At 43.4% G+C, this 18,806-nt stretch overlaps 1 protein-coding gene and 1 long non-coding RNA gene across 4 annotated transcripts; both read left to right on the top strand.

The window, feature by feature from the left end:
- The first annotated feature begins 49 nt into the window (after positions 1-49).
- On the top strand, positions 50-15,508 carry slc25a46 (solute carrier family 25 member 46). The gene is made up of 8 exons (XM_010900328.4): positions 50-521; positions 1,802-1,844; positions 2,314-2,371; positions 11,445-11,522; positions 11,637-11,737; positions 13,437-13,493; positions 13,685-13,742; positions 14,127-15,508. The coding sequence occupies exons 1-8, from the start codon at positions 266-268 to the stop codon at positions 14,700-14,702; spliced, it is 1,227 nt and encodes a 408-aa protein (XP_010898630.2). The 5' UTR covers positions 50-265; the 3' UTR covers positions 14,703-15,508.
- Positions 15,509-16,101: 593 nt separating this feature from the next.
- On the top strand, positions 16,102-18,776 carry LOC117595564. 3 transcript variants are annotated; one of them, XR_004576796.1, is made up of 5 exons: positions 16,102-17,895; positions 18,051-18,157; positions 18,257-18,307; positions 18,420-18,521; positions 18,704-18,776. It is a non-coding gene; the product is annotated as an uncharacterized LOC117595564 (long non-coding RNA). The 3 variants fall into 3 exon arrangements; XR_004576795.1 differs by having other exon boundaries at positions 18,257-18,521; XR_004576794.1 differs by having other exon boundaries at positions 18,051-18,521.
- The last annotated feature ends 30 nt before the right edge of the window (positions 18,777-18,806 follow it).

Raw genomic sequence — 18,806 nt, 5'->3', positions numbered from 1 at the left:
CATATCCCATAATGCAGATTGAACGCAGAAGACGAATAAACAACTTCCGGTTCCTTGGTTTACAGTTCATACTTCATTTGCGTTGTTGTTTTCATAGCTAGCTATAGGAGTCATTTAGGGTGGCTAGCTTGCTAGAGGGCTACTTTGGAGTTTTACAGTGGCTAATTTGGATGTTCAATGCGTTTTTTTCGAATTGAAAGGGGTTTAAAAATATCTGTCTAGTCGTGTTATCAAGGAGCTGTCACTTCAATTTAGCTCAGGCACCATGACTTCTCGGCGACCGGACAATTTTGATGGTTTAGGTTACAGGGGTAACGTTAGAGAGGATCCAGCTTACAGTGGGCTATACAGCGGAAGGTCATTTAATAATTCGTCTAGTGTGGACTTGCAGAACTGGGTAACAACACCACCAGATATTCCAGGTAGCCGAAATTTACATTTTGGTGACCGTACACCCCAGTTTGAGGCGGCCCCTGCAGCACAAGGTGCTGAAGATACTCTGCCAACGGCTCCTCCATCCGGTAGGGGACATCAGATATCTATTTACAGCGATTACTAAGACTCAATTTCATCACAGGATGAGTGTTAAGAATGTGAAAGCACTCTCAAATGTCAGACGGCTAGCTAGCTAGGCCTTGTTAGTATAATTTGGGTCAATAACATGGACTTTAATGTAAGAAGGCCTCCTGTTCCAAGAAGATGATATTTCACTTTCTTTGACTTGTAATCTAGATTTATTACACTGCAGAACACATACATAAGTACTAACATACAGCATTTCTTTCTCTCCTCTCAATTTCATAATATCCAATTAGCGCTGATGGCCTTGTATAAACCTCACAGAGCCAATGCAGTCGAGTTGAAGATTGAGAAGTGTCCTCTAATGCACATTCAATTCTGCATTTTATCACAATGCTCACTCAACCAGTTTTACTGGCTTGCAAACACTGAAGGTGAACATATTCCCTACCATGATAAAGCTTGCGGGTGCCCAACCTACCACAAAGAGTCGCTAAAGTGTGCCAAAACAATTCCGCACCGTCCAACGTCAACCAGTCCATACTGTGCTGAGCAAATTTTGCACCACTCTCTCCTGGACCTCTGGCCTGTATTTTTGTCTGTATGCCTTTACTGTTCCACATTGTTCTGTTTTCTGTTAAAAACTGATATCCCAAGAGAACATTTACCCCTATAGTGTCTACCTATATATTATTTTACATATAGGTGTACCCTAAAAAGGTACATTTATTTTTTAGGAATAGCAGCACACTTTCAAGGAGTTTGTCTGATGGGAAATTGTGATAAACATCCCCCTACCTTATGGAACAGCAGGAGCAATAGGGAATAAGAGTCAATGGTCAATTGATTCCAGAATTAGCATGGCCTTTCAAATGATGCAATATGCCATACTAATCCCAGACAAATGGAATATAAACAGAACCACTCATATGGGTTCAAATGTACTAGATAGAAGAGATGTGGTGTAATACTTCAAATGAATGCTTTGGTGAGTAATGTTAGCTGTGATGAGCTGTGATGCCTGGGGGGGATGCCGGGGGATATCTTTACAAATCTGACTAATACGTTTGTGATGCTGTGACCCTTGTAGGACACCAGATGCTCTGTTTGTAAACAACCTTAAACTCTCGATTCTACTTCTGGATCTGAGGCTCAAAAAAATCAGGACTTATTTGACTGTACACTATGCCAAATGAAATGTTTATGTAAAGCAATTTATAGGACTTGTGCGGACATGTTGTTAGGCCTAGATATTCATGTGTGTATTTTCTTTCTCTTTCAGAGCAGTTGAACAGATTTGCTGGTTTTGGTATTGGGCTTGCAAGGTAGGTGGCAATTCACCAGAAATGTCATGACATTTCTATGTATGTCTTTTAACAGTGTGGGCCGATTTCACAGACACAGATGAAGACTAGTCTAAGAATAAAACAAGCTCAATTAAGTTTTCTATTGAACTAGATTTTTTTTGTCCTAGACTTGGCTTGACCGGCCCTGTAGGTATTAGCAGAGGCTTAGATGTTTATAGTTTCCCAGGTGGCGCTGATGAGTAGGCTGGCTGAGGCATGGAGGGTGGCTGTCTCTGTTTCCTTGTAGCGCTTTTGTTAACATGGACTTGCCGTTTCCTGTAATCTAGGCCCATAAATGATAAGAAATGTATTAGAAAAAAATAGTGGCCCAGGTAGGAGCGAAGCCCCTCTTTTGTTCTTTGAGGAGAATGGTGCTATATCAGAAATTGTATTGTTAATCTCTGTGAGAGAGAAACTCATTTATTGACACCATGCCTCCTTCTTGCAGTCTCTTTACTGAAAATGTCCTGGCTCACCCTTGCATTGTGTTTCGTCGTCAGTGCCAGGTAAGCATATGGCTGCGTTTCTATATTTATCTCAATTTTAGCCACGACAATCCCAAACCCTGCATAATTTTTTTAATGGGTTAATGGATCATTTAATTGTCAACTTAAACTACTGAAACCAGACACTGTATGTCGAAAAGATAATGAACTCATGTCTTTCAACTGCTAACATTGAGGATTACTCATTTGCTAGCGAGAATGTACCTTGAAAAATGCCTGTGGGGCAGCTGTGGTGGTTTATTTCCACAGTTTACTTTGCCCCCTTAATCTTGCCTGATATGCAGCCCTGCTGCACCCTATAAATCTGCACAATGCCCTCTGTGGCAAAAGTTAAATCTGCCAGGGAGTCCATGGACAATAACTAATAAAAAATTTGTATGGAACTTGATTATTCTAATTAAAAAACAGCTAATGAGTGTGTAACCAATCAGAGAAGGACATTTGATTGAGCTTTGATCAGAAGACAGCCTCATTAAAACCATGTAGGGGATCCAGAGACCTGATCCGTGTGATCAGCCAGCGTGTGATCCAATATGTAATTTGTGTGCCAGTGTGTGATCCAATATGTGATACTTGTGCCAGCGTGTGATCCAACATGTGATCCAACATATGATACATGTGCCAATGTGTGATCCAACATGTGATCCGTGTGCCAGTGTGTGATCCAACATGTGATCCGTGTGCCAGTGTGTGATCCAACATGTGATCGAACATGTGATCCGTGTGCCAGTGTGTGATCCAACATGTGATCCGTGTGCCAGTGTGTGATCCAACATGTGATCGAACATGTGATCCGTGTGCCAGTGTGTGATCCAACATGTGATCCGTGTGCCAGTGTGTGATCCAACATGTGATCGAACATGTGATCCGTGTGCCAGTGTGTGATCCAACATGTGATCCGTGTGCCAGTGTGTGATCCAACATGTGATCCGTGTTCCCGTGTGTGATCCAACAGGATCCGTGGGCCAGTGTGAGATCCAACATGTGATCCGTGTGCCAGTGTGTGATCCAACATGTGATCCGTGTGCCAGTGTGTGATCCAACATGTGATCCGTGTGCCAGTGTGTGATCCAACATGTGATCCGTGTGCCAGTGTGTGATCCAACATGTGATCCGTGTGCCAGTGTGTGATCCAACATGTGATCCATGTGCCAGTGTGTGATCCAACATGTGATCCGTGTGCCAGTGTGTGATCCAACATGTGATCCATGTGCCAGTGTGTGTGCATGTAGTTAGATTTTTGGAGCAATGGACAGCTAGTAACATGATATACTTGCTCTTCCCACTCCCATTCACAAGAGGGCGATAGCTTTTGGCACTCAAGCGTCCAGCACAATGTCCAAAGGGTCCTACTGTGTCTTCTCCTACTCTCCTCCATGGTTCATGGTTTATTGCAGACACTCCTATGTTTGCCTTATTGTTATAAATGTATTTTGAATGTCACTATTAGCCTAGGGCAGCCATTGTTAAAAACCTTTGTTTCTGGGATCAACATATGATTCCTGACACTGTTTGAGTAAAAGAAAGTCTTGTTCATAGCTTTTTTCATTGGAAACACGTTTTTATATCAAATTGTTTTAAGCTAGTAATAACATGGTCCAAAAATAAATCTTCACTGTATTTGGACACATTGAGAGTATCGCTTACCACGATGATGAAACATTTCATTTTGGCCTTTAGGCTACTTACATACTCTCAATAAACCCAAACAAATACCACACAAATTTGTCCAGTCTGGTAATCCAAATTTAAAGCAGAAGTCCAAAGGCCTATGGTTTGCTGGGTCAGATATGCATCAGAAATGTATGAGGAGGTCATTAAAATGTCATGGAGGATCATTATGTAGTCATTTGGTGTCTAGAGAAGAAGGGGCCATGGCACCAATGATTCATTAGCTGAGGTCAAATTCAAGTTAGAATTTAGATAGAAAACACTCTGTACCATGTTAACTGCTAAATACACACAGGAGGCTTAAAAGCCTCCCTCTGGTATGTCACATACAAACACATTTGTTGCACCTTTTTTTTTTAACACCTGCCTTGGATGCCAGTAGTCTCAATAAACAAAAAATGTTTGTCTCATCTCAACATTTGCATGTTACTCCAACAAGAAAATTGAGACACAGTGATGTAATATTATTATTAATTATTTATATAATCTATGAACCTTTTTTGTACTGTGTAATCATATGAAAACCTTAAAGTTATTATAAACTGGGTGGTATAAATCCGGAATTGGCTGAAAGCCGTGGTGTATGACTGTAGACCACAGGTGATATCACATACCATGTTCCTGTTCAAATTTCATTTGCTCACTAGGTTTATAAAGACAGGCATATTTGGGGTTTTGTGGTGCATTGCCAAGATACCACAACTGAGTGTTGTACCTAGACACTTAAAAACACTTATGCCCTGATAGTGGTACAAAACACCCCTTTTCTAACAATTCTGGTTTTATTGAATTACAAAATATAATTATCATTTGGAAATGTAATTGCCTAAAGAAAATGTAATTGCCAGCACTCACAAATCAAAATCTTACCTTGCTCCAAAAATGTACATTTCCTTTTAGGGCATTTTCTTCCAAGTTAACATATCTTATATCTTCCAAGTTACCACAACTGATATCTGAGTAATGTCGGCTCCCCAATTCGAGACCGAAAGAATGATAACTAGACATAACACCGTTACAATAAGCCTGCTAGTTTTACATTAGTAATACTAACTGAGATTCACAGAAGATACAGATTTTATTTACAATGTTTGCGGCTTTGCAAGGATCTCCCCTTAACCTCAACAGCATTCTTGGTGACGGTAACAAACTTTTTCTTCTTTACTTGCTATGACTGTAATAATCTACTTTTGTAGCTCTGCATACAAAATGGAAAATGTAAATGCTTGCTGGGCTTGCTATTATTATTCAAAACCAGACCATATTTCTATCAGGACGGGTTAAGTATTTTCGAAAATACACAATACAGCTCTCTAAAGTATCTTGTAAAATTTTTTATTTGACTGTAGAACAATGAAATACAAATTGCAGCATAATAAGTTGGCTACAACAGCTTCTAAAATGTAACAGGACGCCAGGAAAGTTAGAGAGAGCATTCCTAGTAATTCCTAATTATTAACTTCCCTAAATTGGGGAATACAGCAAAACCCGACTGAGTGCTTTTACTTTCAAGTGTTTACATCTCTGCTTACCACAAGTCAAAACTACTTTGGCTGGATTATTGTTTGGTTCACCTTTTGAACAACTACCAAAAACTCTCTGTAGACCTCTGAAATTGTGTCAATTTATAGATCTGGGGAAGGTTACGATACAATTACCAAAGCATTCACAGTTCTCAGGAGCACAGTGAGCTCCATCTTTGTGCATTTAAAGGAGTTTAGTACCACCAAGACTCTTCCCAGAGCTGGTTATCTGACCAAACTGAGTAACTGGACAAGAAGGGCCTTGGTCAGGAAGGTGACCAAGAACCCAATGGTCACTGTAACAGTTTCAGAATTTCTCTACTGAGATGAGCAAACCTACCAGAAAGACAACCATCTCTATATCACTCCATCGATCAGGCTTTTATGGTAGAGTAACCCGACGAAAGCACTTGAATCCAAATCCAAAATGGCACTTAAAGGTTTAGTTACCTAGATTCATATTTGGGTGAAATTGTGTTTGACTTGTACTTGAAGGCCCTTGGAGTCCTTTTCACAACAAGCCATTATTCACTGCTGTCCTAGGCTGGAAGTAGCATTATTAACATTGTCCATATTCATGAATTGATACTGTGCATCCCAAGCCACAAAGTTGGATTGCAAATGGATACAAACTTAAAATAACCCACTTTTAGATCAACACAGGATGTGCCTAAAAAGTCTTAAGGTCTTAAAATAAAATTAAGGTCTTAAATGTACTGGAAATGTGCTGTAGGTATTGAATTTGCAGTTGGTCCGTTTAAGGCTGATGGGAAAAATGGTTACACACAGTGGCACAGTAGGTAAAACGTCTAATTAGCATGTTTGATTTACTTAGTATTAGACAATGAGAACAATTAATATTCGTTTCATGTTAGCTAGCTACAGACGTTGATGTCTGGCTGCGTGTCAAATTTTTTTTGGTCGTCAATAGTTGCTAGATAGGGATGAGCCAATATGGGGAGATGCAAGTTCAATGAAAAATGGTTGGTACGTTTTTCAGAGGTGATTGGCGCCGGCAGAAAACGAGTATGAGGCATGATGCAATTTGGTGGACCTAGGCTGTGAAATTGAGAAGAGCGCAGCTTAGCTACGCCTCATGTCTTGAGAGTTTGGGATGGTGTTACGAAACAATGGCGGGGTGTTTATTGAACAGCTTACTTAGGAGCCTCACTTTAGCCATGGAGCGTTCAGCATTGACATCAACCATCAAACCTTTAGGAATGCCCCCTTTGAAATGAACGACTGCACGCGTTGCATCACATCTAGTGGCAACGTCCAAGCTTCATGAAATGCTATGGTTAAATTCTTGATGACCAACTCGCACGTTCATTCTGTCTGATGAATTGAAATAATAAAAAATGTATTGATTTTGGGGACAGATTGGGTGTGTTGACTCAAAAATAATACAAATAATGGTAACTCATGTTGGCCTGTTATGTAGGGGGAAATTACAGATTTGCAGGATATGTTTGTTTCAGCTCTTTGGTCTTCTGGCATTACTTTCGTCAGCCTATTTTCTGGACTGACGTTTTTTTTGGAAGATGCCACAGGTCAGCTGACACCAACCTTGCAATGATAAAAGTTGGATAATGGACAGCGAACAATTGATCATTGAAGTGGAGAAGTATAGGTTGTGTATGTACAGTACCAAGTCACCCCTAATAATGACATTACCGTGAAGGAGTAACTAAATAGTAGTGAAAAACTTAAATATATTTTACTTACCCATTACTGAGAAATAAGTCTTTGCTCATCTCCCCTTTCAATTGAAATGTGCTCTGTGTAGCAGGTAAAACGTCAATTAATTGTCTCCAAGAAAAAGTTAAGATTTTTGGGGTATTAAATGACATTTGTTGAGGTGTTAGAAATGTCCTAAAAAGCATTGAATTCTACTTTTAATATGGTGCAAGAACCCTGTTACCTCTTTGACTTAGGTGTAATTTGTAGACTTATAACAGGCCTAACAATATGGTACACTATATGACCAAAATAATGTGAACCCCTGAACATGACACCTGGATGAGCTTGTTGGACATCCCATTCCAAAACCATGGGCCTTAACATGGAGTTGACCCCCCTTTGCAGTTGTAACAGCCGCCCCTCTTCTGGGAAGGCTATCCACAAGATTTTGGAAGACCTCTGTAAGAATTTGTGCTCAGGTGTTCTTGGACGAGAAAGGTTGGCTCTCAATCGCCGTTCCAATTCAGCCCAAAGGTGCTCCTAGACGTTTCCACTTCACAATTATAGCGCTTACAGTTGACCGGAACCGATCTAGTGGGGCAGAAATTTCACAAACTGTAGTTAAGGCAGCTAACTATGACAGTGCCACGTTTTAAAGTCACTGAGCTCTTCAGTACAACCCATTGCACTGCCAATGTTTGTCTATGGACATTTCATAGCTATGTGCTGGGTTTTATGCACCTGTGAGCAATTGGTGTGGCTGAAACACCTGAACTCAATAATTAGTAGAGGTGTCTACATACTTTTGTTCATATAATGTATACATCTGCCTTCCTGGGTGTATCACATAATATAATTTTGTTAAAGTATTAACTTAATTGGAACTTAATTGGAAATAAGGTGGCATGAACTGCCACCTTAACGTGGTGGAGGGGTTTGAGTACCCGAGTGACCCTAGGAGCTATGTTGTCTGGGGCTATATGCCCATGGTAGGGTCTCCCAAGGCAAACAGGTCCTAGGTGACGGGTCAGACTAAGAGCGGTTCAAAACCCCCTTAATGACGAAAACTTCCCTGACGTCGCCCGGTATGGCGCAGCCGGGGCCCCACCCTGGAGCCAGGCCCGGGGTTGGGGCTCGTACGCGAGCGCCTGGTGACCGGGCCTTTCTCCATGGGGCCCGGCCGGGCTCAGCTCGAAGGAGCGACATGGGACCTCCTTCCCGTGGGCTCACCACCCACACGAGGGACCATAAGGGTTCGGTGCAGAGAGGATCGGGCGGCAATCGAAGGCGGGGGCCTAGACAACCCGATCCCTGGACACGGAAACTAGCTCTAGGGACGTGGAACGTCACCTCGCTGGCGGGGAAGGAGCCTGAGATCGTGCGTGAGGTTGAGAGGTTCCGACTAGAGGTAGTCAGGATCACCTCTACGCACGGCTTGGGCTCAGGAACCACACTCCTTGAGAGGGGATGGACTCTTCACCACTCTGGAGTTGCCCATGGTGCGAGGCGGCGGGCTGGTGTGGGTTTGCTTATAGCTCCCCAGCTCTGCCGCCATGTGCTGGAGTTTACCCCGGTGAATGAGAGGGTCTCTCACTGTTCTTTGTGCCTACGGGCCGAACGGCAGTGCCGAGTACCCGACCTTCTTGGAGTCTCTGGGAGGGGTGCTGGAAAGTGCTCCGACTGGGGACTCTATCGTTCTACTGGGGGACTTCAACGCCCACATGGGCAACGACAGTGACACCTGGAGGGGCGTGATTGGGAGGAATGGCCCCCCTGATCTGAACCTGAGCGGTGTTTCGTTATTGGACTTCTGTGCTAGTCACAGTTTGTCCATAACGAACACCATGTTCAAGCATAAGGGTATCCATCAGTGCACGTGGGACCAGGACACCCTAGGCCGCAGGTCGATGATCGACTTTGTTGTCGTTTCATCTGACTTGCGGCCGTATGTCTTGGACACTCGGGTGAAGAGAGGGGCGGAGCTGTCAACTGATCACCACCTGGTGGTGAGTTGGATCCGATGGCGGGGGAGGAAGCTGGACAGATTCGGCAGGCCCAGCGTACTGTAAGGGTCTGCTGGGACTGTCTGGCCGAGTCTCCTGTCAGAGAGATCTTTAACCCCCACCTTCGGCAGAGCTTCGACTGGATCCCGAGGGAGGCTGGAGATATTGAGTCCGAGTGGACCATGTTCTCCACCGCCATTGTCAAAGGGGACGCTCGGAGCTGTGGCCGTAAGGTCTCCGGTGCCTGTCGAGGCGGCAATCCCCGAACCCGTTGGTGGACACCGGAAGTAAGGGATTCCGTCAAGCTGAAGAAGGAGTCCTATCAGGCCTGGTTGGCTTGTGGGACTCCTGAGGCAGCTGACGGGTACCGACAGGCCAAGCGGACTGCAGCCCGGGTGGTTGTGGAGGCAAAAACTCGGGCCTGGGAGGAGTTCGGAGAGGCCATGGAGAAGGACTATCGGCTGGCCTCGAAGAGATTCTGGCAAACAGTCCGGCGCCTCAGGAGAGGAAAACAGTGCCCTACCAACGCTGTTTACAGTAGAGGTGGGCAGCTGTTGACCTCTACTGGGGATGTCGTCAGGCGGTGGAAGGAGTACTTTGAGGATCTCCTCAATCCTGCCGTCACGTCTTCCATTGAGGAAGCAGAGGGTGAGGGCTCAGAGGTTGATTCGTCCATCACCCGGGCTGAAGTCACAGAGGTGGTCAAGAAACTCCTCGGTGGCAAGGCACCGGGGGTGGATGAGATCCGCCCTGAGTACCTCAAGTCTCTGGTTGTTGTGGGGCTGTCTTGGTTGACACGCCTGTGCAACATCGCGTGGCGGTCGGGGACAGTGCCTCTGGGATGGCAGACCGGGGTGATGGTCCCTCTTTTTAAGAAGGGGGACCAGAGGGTGTGTTCATACTATAGGGGGATCACACTTCTCAGCCTCCCCGGGAAAGTCTATGCCAGGGTTCTGGAGAGGAGAATACGGCCGATAGTAGAACCTCGGATTCAGGAGGAACAGTGTGGTTTTCGTCCAGGCCGTGGAACACTGGACCAGCTCTATACCCTCTACGGGGTGTTGGAGGGTTCATGGGAGTTTGCCCAACCAATCCACATGTGTTTTGTGGATTTGGAGAAGGCATTCGACTGTGTCCCTCACGGCATCCTGTGGAGAGTGCTTCGGGAATATGGGGTCCTGGGTCCTTTGCTAAGGGCTGTCAGGTCCCTGTACGTCCGAAGCAGGAGCTTGGTCCACATTGCCGGCAGTAAGTCAGACTTGTTCCCAGTACATGTTGGACTCCGGTAGGGCTGCCATTTGTCGCCGGTTCTGTTCGTAATTTTTATGGACAGAATTTCTAGGCGCAGCCAGGGGTCGGTGGGTGTCAGGTTTGGGGACCACACGATTTCGTCTCTGCTTTTTGCGGATGATGTTGTCGTGTTGGTCCCTTCAAGCCAGGACCTTCAGCATGCACTGGGACGGTTCGCAGCCGAGTGTGAAGCGGTGGGGATGAGAATCAGTACCTCCAAATCCGAGGCCATGGTCCTCAGTCGGAAAAGGGTGGCTTGCCCACTTCAGGTTGGTGGAGAGTGCCTGCCTCAAGTGGAGGAATTTAAGTATCTAGGGGTCTTGTTCACGAGTGAGGGAAGGATGGAACGGGAGATTGACAGACGGATCGGTGCAGCTTCTGCAGTAATGCGGTTGATGTATCGGTCTGTCTTGGTGAAGAAAGAGCTGAGCCGCAAGGCGAAGCTCTCGATTTACCGGTCAATCTACGTTCCTACTCTCACCTATGGTCATGAGCTTTGGGTCATGACAGAAAGGACGTGAGAAGCTCGGTCACCCGGGAGGAGCTCAGAGTAGAGCCGCTGCTCCTCCACATCGAGAGGGGTCAGCTGAGGTGGCTTGGGCATCTGTTTCGGATGCCTCCGGAACGCCTTCCTGGGAAGGTGTTCCGGGCCCGTCCCACTGGGAGGAGACCCCGGGGAAGACCTAGGACACGCTGGAGGTACTATGTCTCCCGGCTGGCCTGGGAACGCCTCTGTGTCCCCCCGGAAGAGCTGGAGGAAGTGTCTGGGGAGAGGGAAGTCTGGACATCTCTGCTTAGACTGCTGCCCCGTGACCCGGCCCCGGATAAGCGGAAGATGATGGATATACTAACAAAGTACATTTTAATTAAATGTTATAATAATTCTGTTTGTTTTGTGGCTTTCAGGTTAATTATCACGCCAGCTGTTACCATCTCTCACCATTTACAGCCATCAGTGTGATGTATAATGTCACCAAGAGTCAGGTAAGAAATGCTTTTAACCTATTTGAAAAACCTGGCATGCACAACCCGGCCTGATGTTTGTGGCTCACATTTAGTTTCCATGCTGGTAAAGTGTTGTGGATGTTCTGCTTGCAGGGTCCCAAGGCCTTATGGAAGGGAATGGGCAGCACCTTCGTAGTCCAGGGAGTCACCCTGGGCACCGAGGGCATCATTAGTGAATGCACTCCACTACCGCGGTAAGGGTTCCCTGTTGAAGGGGAGACTGGGCCCAACGTCAGCAGCCATCTGTTGTTGTCAGTTGTCTTTCTAACATTGTTGCCTTACATAGTAGGATTCCCATGTTTTTCCATTTAATGTGAAAAACATTCATCAGTGCCCAGTCTGTCCCTAAATTAGCCTGTTATGCTCATTTTACCAGTAAGCAAATAATATTGTGAGTATTCTCAAGTATCCCCTGGCCATGTATCCATAGGGGTCCAAGTACCATTCAACTAACAGAGTAAAAAGAACATATATATGCAACCTGTACAACATGACAATATAGTATACTATAGCCAATATAATTGGTCCCCAAAGAGTCTCTAACTGTATTAACTCACGGGGTTGAATACCTATGTAATGTAGGTATAGTATGTTTTCTTCCAAAATGACGTTACAGAATCATTTGTAATGATTGTTGAAAAGAAATCATGATGAAATCAATTTCAATCACATTTTAATCAACAAAATATGTAAAGATCAGAGGAAGAGGTGAATACTCATAAAACCCACTGTAGATGTGAAGCTACAACTCAAAATGATGCTTGTTGCAACTAATTATAATGTCATGCCACATGATAAAGAGAACTTCTGATTGGAGAAGCCATATCTAGCAAAGGCCAACTACATTGTATACTTCAATAATAACTTAAAACCCGCCTTTTAAAATGAACAAACAACTGTTTGTTACCTGGTACAATTAATCAAGGCCTCTTTGTTTGTCTGAAGTTCTCAAGGTGAACGCGTACCTTCACTCTAAAGGTCAAACAACTAAAAATCAAGTCAGGAATCTCGGTGTGTCTCTAGAGTCAAACCTTAATTTCAGTAGTCATGTCAAAGCAATAACTAAATCAGCATACTATCATCTGAAACATATTGCAAGAATTAGATGCTTTGTTTCTAGTCAAGACTTAGAAAAACTAGTGCATGCTTTCATCACCAGCAGGGTGGATTATTGTAATGGACTCCTCACTGGCCTTCCCAAAAAGACCATAAGACAGTTGCAGCTCGTACAGAACGCCGCGGCCAGGATTCTCAGCAGAACCGGAAAATATGATCATATCACACCAGTCCTCAGGTCTTTACACTGGCTGCCAGTTACATATAAGATCGATTTTAAAGTATTATTACTGGTATATAAATCGTTCAAAGGCCTAGGACCTCAATACATTGCAGATATGCTCAATGAATATAAACCCAAACAAACACTCAGATCATTAGGATCACATCAGCTAGAAATACCAAGGGTTCACTCTAAGCAAGGAGAGTCTGCTTTTAGCTATTATGCCAGTCGCAGCTGGAACCAGCTTCCAGAAGAGATCAGATGTGCTCCTACAGTAGTCACATTCAAATCCAGACTCAAAACACATCTATTTTACTTTGCATTTAATGAATGAGCACTGTGCCACTGTCCGTCCGACTGTTTTCACTGTCCTTTATTTTATTATTTTTTATTCTAAACTGTATTTGACTTTATATTCTTAACGGTTTTTTCTTATTTCTTCACTGTTCTGTATTTGATTTTATATTCTTAATGGTTTTTATTTTTTCTTATTTCTGTAACAGTACCTCTGTCAAATGGATATTTAAATTGTTTTTATGTAAAGCACTTTGAATGACCATTGTGTATGAAATGTGCTATATAAATAAAATTGCCTTGCCTTGCCTTGTCCTCAGAGAGCTATCCCACAAATGGAACCCTAAGCAGGTTATTGGACATTTGGTCCTGAAAAGGTACAAATACTTTCGCAATTCAAATGCATGCCATTGAAGGTCATATTCATATCTTTATATAAACTGTACTGTAAACGAGAAGGGACTTTACATTTAGTAGACACAGTTATGAGATTGGGTTGATTGTATCTTTATTCCGGTTTAATGTTTTGATCTTTTGACCAGTCATTGTGAATCTCTTTCCTTTTTAGTTTGACATATGTGGTTGCCATGCCATTTTACTCAGCTAGCCTCATTGAAACTGTGCAGGTCAGTGTCCATAAGTATTATTTCTATAAATGATTATCTGTTTCTGGTCTGTTGGTATCTTACACATCAAACACATTGTTGGTCTTCCAACATATTCTTCGTCGTTATCTCTTCAAGAAATCCCTTTCACTTTCTAACTGACTTTGGGGTGAGTTTCCCAGCCAGTGTTTTCAGCATGAGGTTCGTTGTCTATTGCAAACTAGGATCATGTTTTTTATTTATTTTTTAAATCACCCAAATTCTCCATTAGTTTGCAGGTCTGCTCTTAGAAATCCAACCACACCAGCAAACACCATTCTCAACTGTTCTTAACTGCTTTCCAATTACCATGTCCTCCTGTAACTGTGCTGCACGCGTCCCAAACTCAGTGTCCTGTTTCCCCAGAGCGAGATCATCCGGGACAACCCGGGCATCCTGGACTGCGTGAAGGAGGGCGTGGGCCGGGTCGTGGGCATGGGCATCCCCCACAGCAAGCGCCTGCTGCCCTTGTGGGGCCTGGTCCTGCCCACCGTCCTCCACGGGGTCCTCCACTACGTGGTGAGCTCCACCGTGCAGAAGCTGGTGCTCTTCCTCCTGCGCCGGAGGGGCCCGGCAAAGCAGCCGGCGGACGGCTCGGAGACGGTCCAGACCATGCTGGACGCCTACTTCCCGGAACTGGCGGCCAGTTTCGTGGCCAGTTTGTGTGCCGACGTCCTCCTGTACCCGCTGGAGACGGTGATGCATCGGCTGCACATTCAGGGCACACGCACCATCATCGACAACACAGACCTGGGCTTCGAGGTCCTGCCCATCAACACGCAGTACGAAGGCATCAGGGACTGTATCAACGTGATCCGGCGAGAGGAGGGAACCCTGGGGTTCTACAAAGGCTTTGGCTCCATCGTGGTGCAGTATTCACTACACGCAGCCGTGCTACAGATCACCAAAGTCATCTACAACACCTTGCTGCAAAACGCTTAAGGAAAAACTTTGCGGTGTGTTCCGGTGGAGAAACGAGTTCGACTGGCGTCATGCCTTTTTCGAAACCTGCTTCTTATCAAGCGAGTCGGGTTGTGCGCATTCCAGAAAATGTCATCTTTTCTGAGAAATACCAAAAAATATCTATGTAATTTGTTCTGTCCCGAAGCATATTTCAAATGTTTGTTGAGATTGGTATCCCTTACAGAACTGTCAGCACTGTGTCACAAAGCACTGAATTATGTTTAAAAATGCATGGTGTCAATAAATATTCCCAGTTGTCAGAGATGGAAATATACATGTATCTTGCATCTTTCAAACTCATCCTGGCATCCTTTATGCGAAGGGTCTGTTGGTCTTCTCTGCAAATCATGTTGACACGTGTTATTCTGGTGTGTCTTTGTTTCTAATCTAACTGTAAAAAATGGCAAATTCTTTCTTAAAATTTTCTGTTAGCACTAGTAGAGGATGGATTTTGCTAATTTATTCAGAATTGTATGTACAGAATGTCTTTAAATTATTTGCTTTAACAGTGATAATGTTGCATGTATTTAGGTATGTATCAAGTTGTTCACATTTTGTCAACTAGAGTGCATTGTGAGTTAACAAAACATTTAAGAGCAATTAAAAGTTATGTAGTACTCAAGCAGAAATATGAACAGAAAAAAGTATAATTTATGCAGGCACTTGTACAGGTGATTTTAGTTATTGATCTTCTTTTGTAAATGTTTCTGGACTTCACAGTGCTCAGAGTTAGGGAGATGTTTAAGAGTATTTGTATGTCACTGAAAATAAATGTCATACTTTTGTTCGGTTTGTTTTTTTGCAATCTGAACAATGAGGTATCCGAGGCCACAAATAACAAGTGGTTACATTAATAAAGCCAAATGCATTGGGAAACCTACCAGCATATGTCTGAATTATCCTGGACTGTGATTAACCCCATATAGGGGCTCCTCGGTGAGCAGGATGGGCCCAATAGGGCTCTCTGCAGAGAGGAGCACAAGATCAGGCTAAGAAAAAACTCTAATCACTCTCACCAGCAATCTCTTCTGTTAGGAAAAGCATTTGATAGTTCACTAACTAAAAATCAAAGGCCCCTGCTTTCTGTGGAACTGGCTCTGCCCCAAAAAAATCCAGTTTTACGGTAAATTCACCATAAAAACTTCTTGATCACCAGATGACCCCTCCCTATTTTCCTTTTTCACACCTTATGTCTCAGCGCTGGGGACTTCCTAGGTCTCAAACCATACAGAACTCTGTTTCATTGAGTTGCTGACTCTCTGGATGGTGCAAGTTAAAACGGCCTTACCGTGTGTCTGAACGTTAGCTTGAATCTACACCTGATCGAGGCACTTTATCCGCTATTCAAACAGTCCTTTGCTTCCCTCAGGTTTTCTCTGGGGGCCACATCCCAGGAGGTTGACATATTTTTCAGCACTGCCTGACCTTTCACCTCTTCTATGACCCCCAAGCATCTCAGTAGGAGACTCCCGGCCCGAAGGGGGTGAAGAGGAGGATCGGAAGGTTTACTGTGACAATGTCAGCACTTAAATATAGGGGTTTAAAAGTGAAACATTCAGCCTGGGCATTGGGAAGATCCTATATGACACAACGGGAGAGCAGTCTAGGGGGAGTGTCTTAAAGCCCAACTGGTTAGGATTGTGAAGATGATTCTGACAGAGATGGGAGTGTTGATTGGAGACAGCACACTCAGGTTTTTTGGATAGAAACGTCAGGAGGCGTGTATTGACTCTGGCCATCCTAAAGTCTTAGGGGACAAAGCCTATAGTCAGTGATGGGTTGAAAAGGGAAGGGAGGAATGGGAGGTAAGTAGAAAGGAAGAGCAGCTAGCGATGGAGTGATCCTGTTCTGTGAGTCATTTTGCCGGGGAGTAGGAGGTGAGGAGACCGGCCATGAGGAAACAGGACAATGAGAGTCAATATGTGATTGTAGCAGTGCATGGGCCGCCTAGGTGAGGTTGAAGGAGAGATCACAGACCTGGCGGGGAGTTGCAGTGAGGTTAGTCAAGTGACAGCATCTAGTGAGGAAAAGATCAAACACATTGCCTTCCTAGCGAGTGGGAGGGGACTGAGAAAGGGCGAGAAAGATATATCTCGATAGAAAGAAATGGAAGATCTAGGGAGGTTGAGGTAGCACTGTGATTTAACTGGTGAGTCATCATCAGGAAATCATCTTATCGAGGTGTCAAACATATTAAGGTCTCCCGTTTACTGATATACTCTATATATTTTTCCCTGATGTGCAAAAAAATACATTTAACATACTTAACATAACACTCAGAACAGAAAAAGGGGCACATTTACACGCTTATCAAGAGACACACCTGGTCATCGTTACTGCCTCTGATGGACTCACTAAACACAAAATGTTCCATCTAATTTGCTTAATATATGAAATTTGAAATTATTCATAATCTCTTACTTCATTTGTTGTACTCTATTGGTATTTACATTCTCTTTCACTTGAGTCAAATTTATTTGAGTTATCTTAACTTTCATTACTCAAGTACAATACATAGGTTCTTTCATGAGTCCATCTCTGGGGACATAAGGTATGCTTGGCTCTAGATACCAAGGGATTAACCTGGAGAGACCATTCAGGCATCTGGATAACAGGTGACCAGAAGAGAAGCTCTCTACTGTGGATGCTATGTGAGAGAGAGAGCACTACATGCTGCTATGATGGTGATGTGGAAGTGGATGCTTCAGGCTGCATGCTAAGTCTACATGCTAAGTTATGTGACTAAGATCAAAAGAGATCAGTCGCGACCACAACCATTTTTGTGAATTATCTAATTCATTTGATCAGTTTGCTTGATAACTTTGGACTGATTTCAATAAGAGGCACGGCGTGTGGCCACAGAATTCTCCTCTTGAATCACTACATGCTGTGGAGTAGACACTGCCCGCTGATGAGTCGGTGTGATTATTCTGAGATTCTATGAAATATAGTGAGTGGGATGTCCTATTTATTTGATACCTTGCTAGATAAATTGACCATAAGTTTGTAATTCATCCAACAGTGATTCACAATGACTCAGAGTTTATAAAATACATTTAGAATTCCCTTTTTGGAGGTTACAGGTCAAATGAAGAGTATAAAACATGTGAGTTCACCAAAATGTTTCAAAGGTATCAAATTCTCCCAAAGATGTACAAGGCACATTTGATTGGTAAATCATTTTATTTATTATGAATTAATATTGGTAACTATTGCAATTCTTACAGTCGATTGATTATTTATCTAATTTAATGCATGTTGACTTTAATTGTTTTCTTTTGGATATTGTTGTTTTATTGGTCTGTGTTTCGAATTTAATTATTGCAGGTTATGTCATACTGGCTGCTGCTGGATACATTGTTGATGGTAAAATGGAATGTCTCCAAAACATGCAGCATGTGGCATATAATTCAATCATGCCAGAACATATGATGGTAAATCAACATTTTTAAAGGCTTGTGTCTTTGAGTGTATTAATTATCTCTTTGGTATTGCATGCTGCATATTGACCCTGAGGTTTCCCATAACACTAGCATCTTTCACAGAGCAATAGTTCTAAATGTGAGATGAAAAAGAAGAACCGGGTATGCCCTTAAAACACTCTCTGACTTAATTTAGACTCAATGTTTTTCTTTTTTATTTACTTACATCAACACATGAGCCATTTAACATGATCCATTTAACCTCCCTCTGCAGGCACCAGCGTGCATTTTGGAAGGGTCTGAGTGCCCTACTGATGATGAAGAAATTGAGAAGAGATTGAGGGGAATACTGTGTAGAATGGGATATCCTTTAAAAGTGAGTATTTAGAGCGTGTACTCTACAATAACCCTCATTGTTGCTATTTCTACAACATACAATAATAGTAAGGTGTTTGCTGTCAGATTAGGTTCTGTTGGTATCAAATGTACAAAGTACCCTAATGTATGAGCATATTATACAAGTTGTGTTGTGATTGATTGTGTATTTTATTTTCACAGTCACCATCAGTAGGAAAGTGTGACCATCAGAAGGCAAAAGAGCCAAAACTGTGCCGACTCATCCGATGCTGGAACTCTTTTATTTCTACAGAATTAATTCAGA

This window comes from Esox lucius, chromosome 14 (assembly GCF_011004845.1).
Source record: "Esox lucius isolate fEsoLuc1 chromosome 14, fEsoLuc1.pri, whole genome shotgun sequence".
Taxonomy (NCBI): Eukaryota; Metazoa; Chordata; class Actinopteri; order Esociformes; family Esocidae; genus Esox; species Esox lucius.
The sequence above is the reverse complement of the archived record's forward strand: the minus strand, read 5'-3'. Positions and strand labels throughout refer to the sequence as shown.

What these genes read in the sequence shown, in the direction of transcription:
- slc25a46 (XM_010900328.4), top strand. Translation starts at nt 266, where the DNA reads ATGACTTCTCGGCGACCGGACAATTTTGATGGTTTAGGTTACAGGGGT. An exon ending in TGTTTCGTCGTCAGTGCCAG is followed by an intron (nt 2,372 to 11,444) that starts GTAAGCATATGG and finishes TGTGGCTTTCAG; the next exon opens with GTTAATTATCACGCCAGCTG. An exon ending in GAATGCACTCCACTACCGCG is followed by an intron (nt 11,738 to 13,436) that starts GTAAGGGTTCCC and finishes CCTTGTCCTCAG; the next exon opens with AGAGCTATCCCACAAATGGA.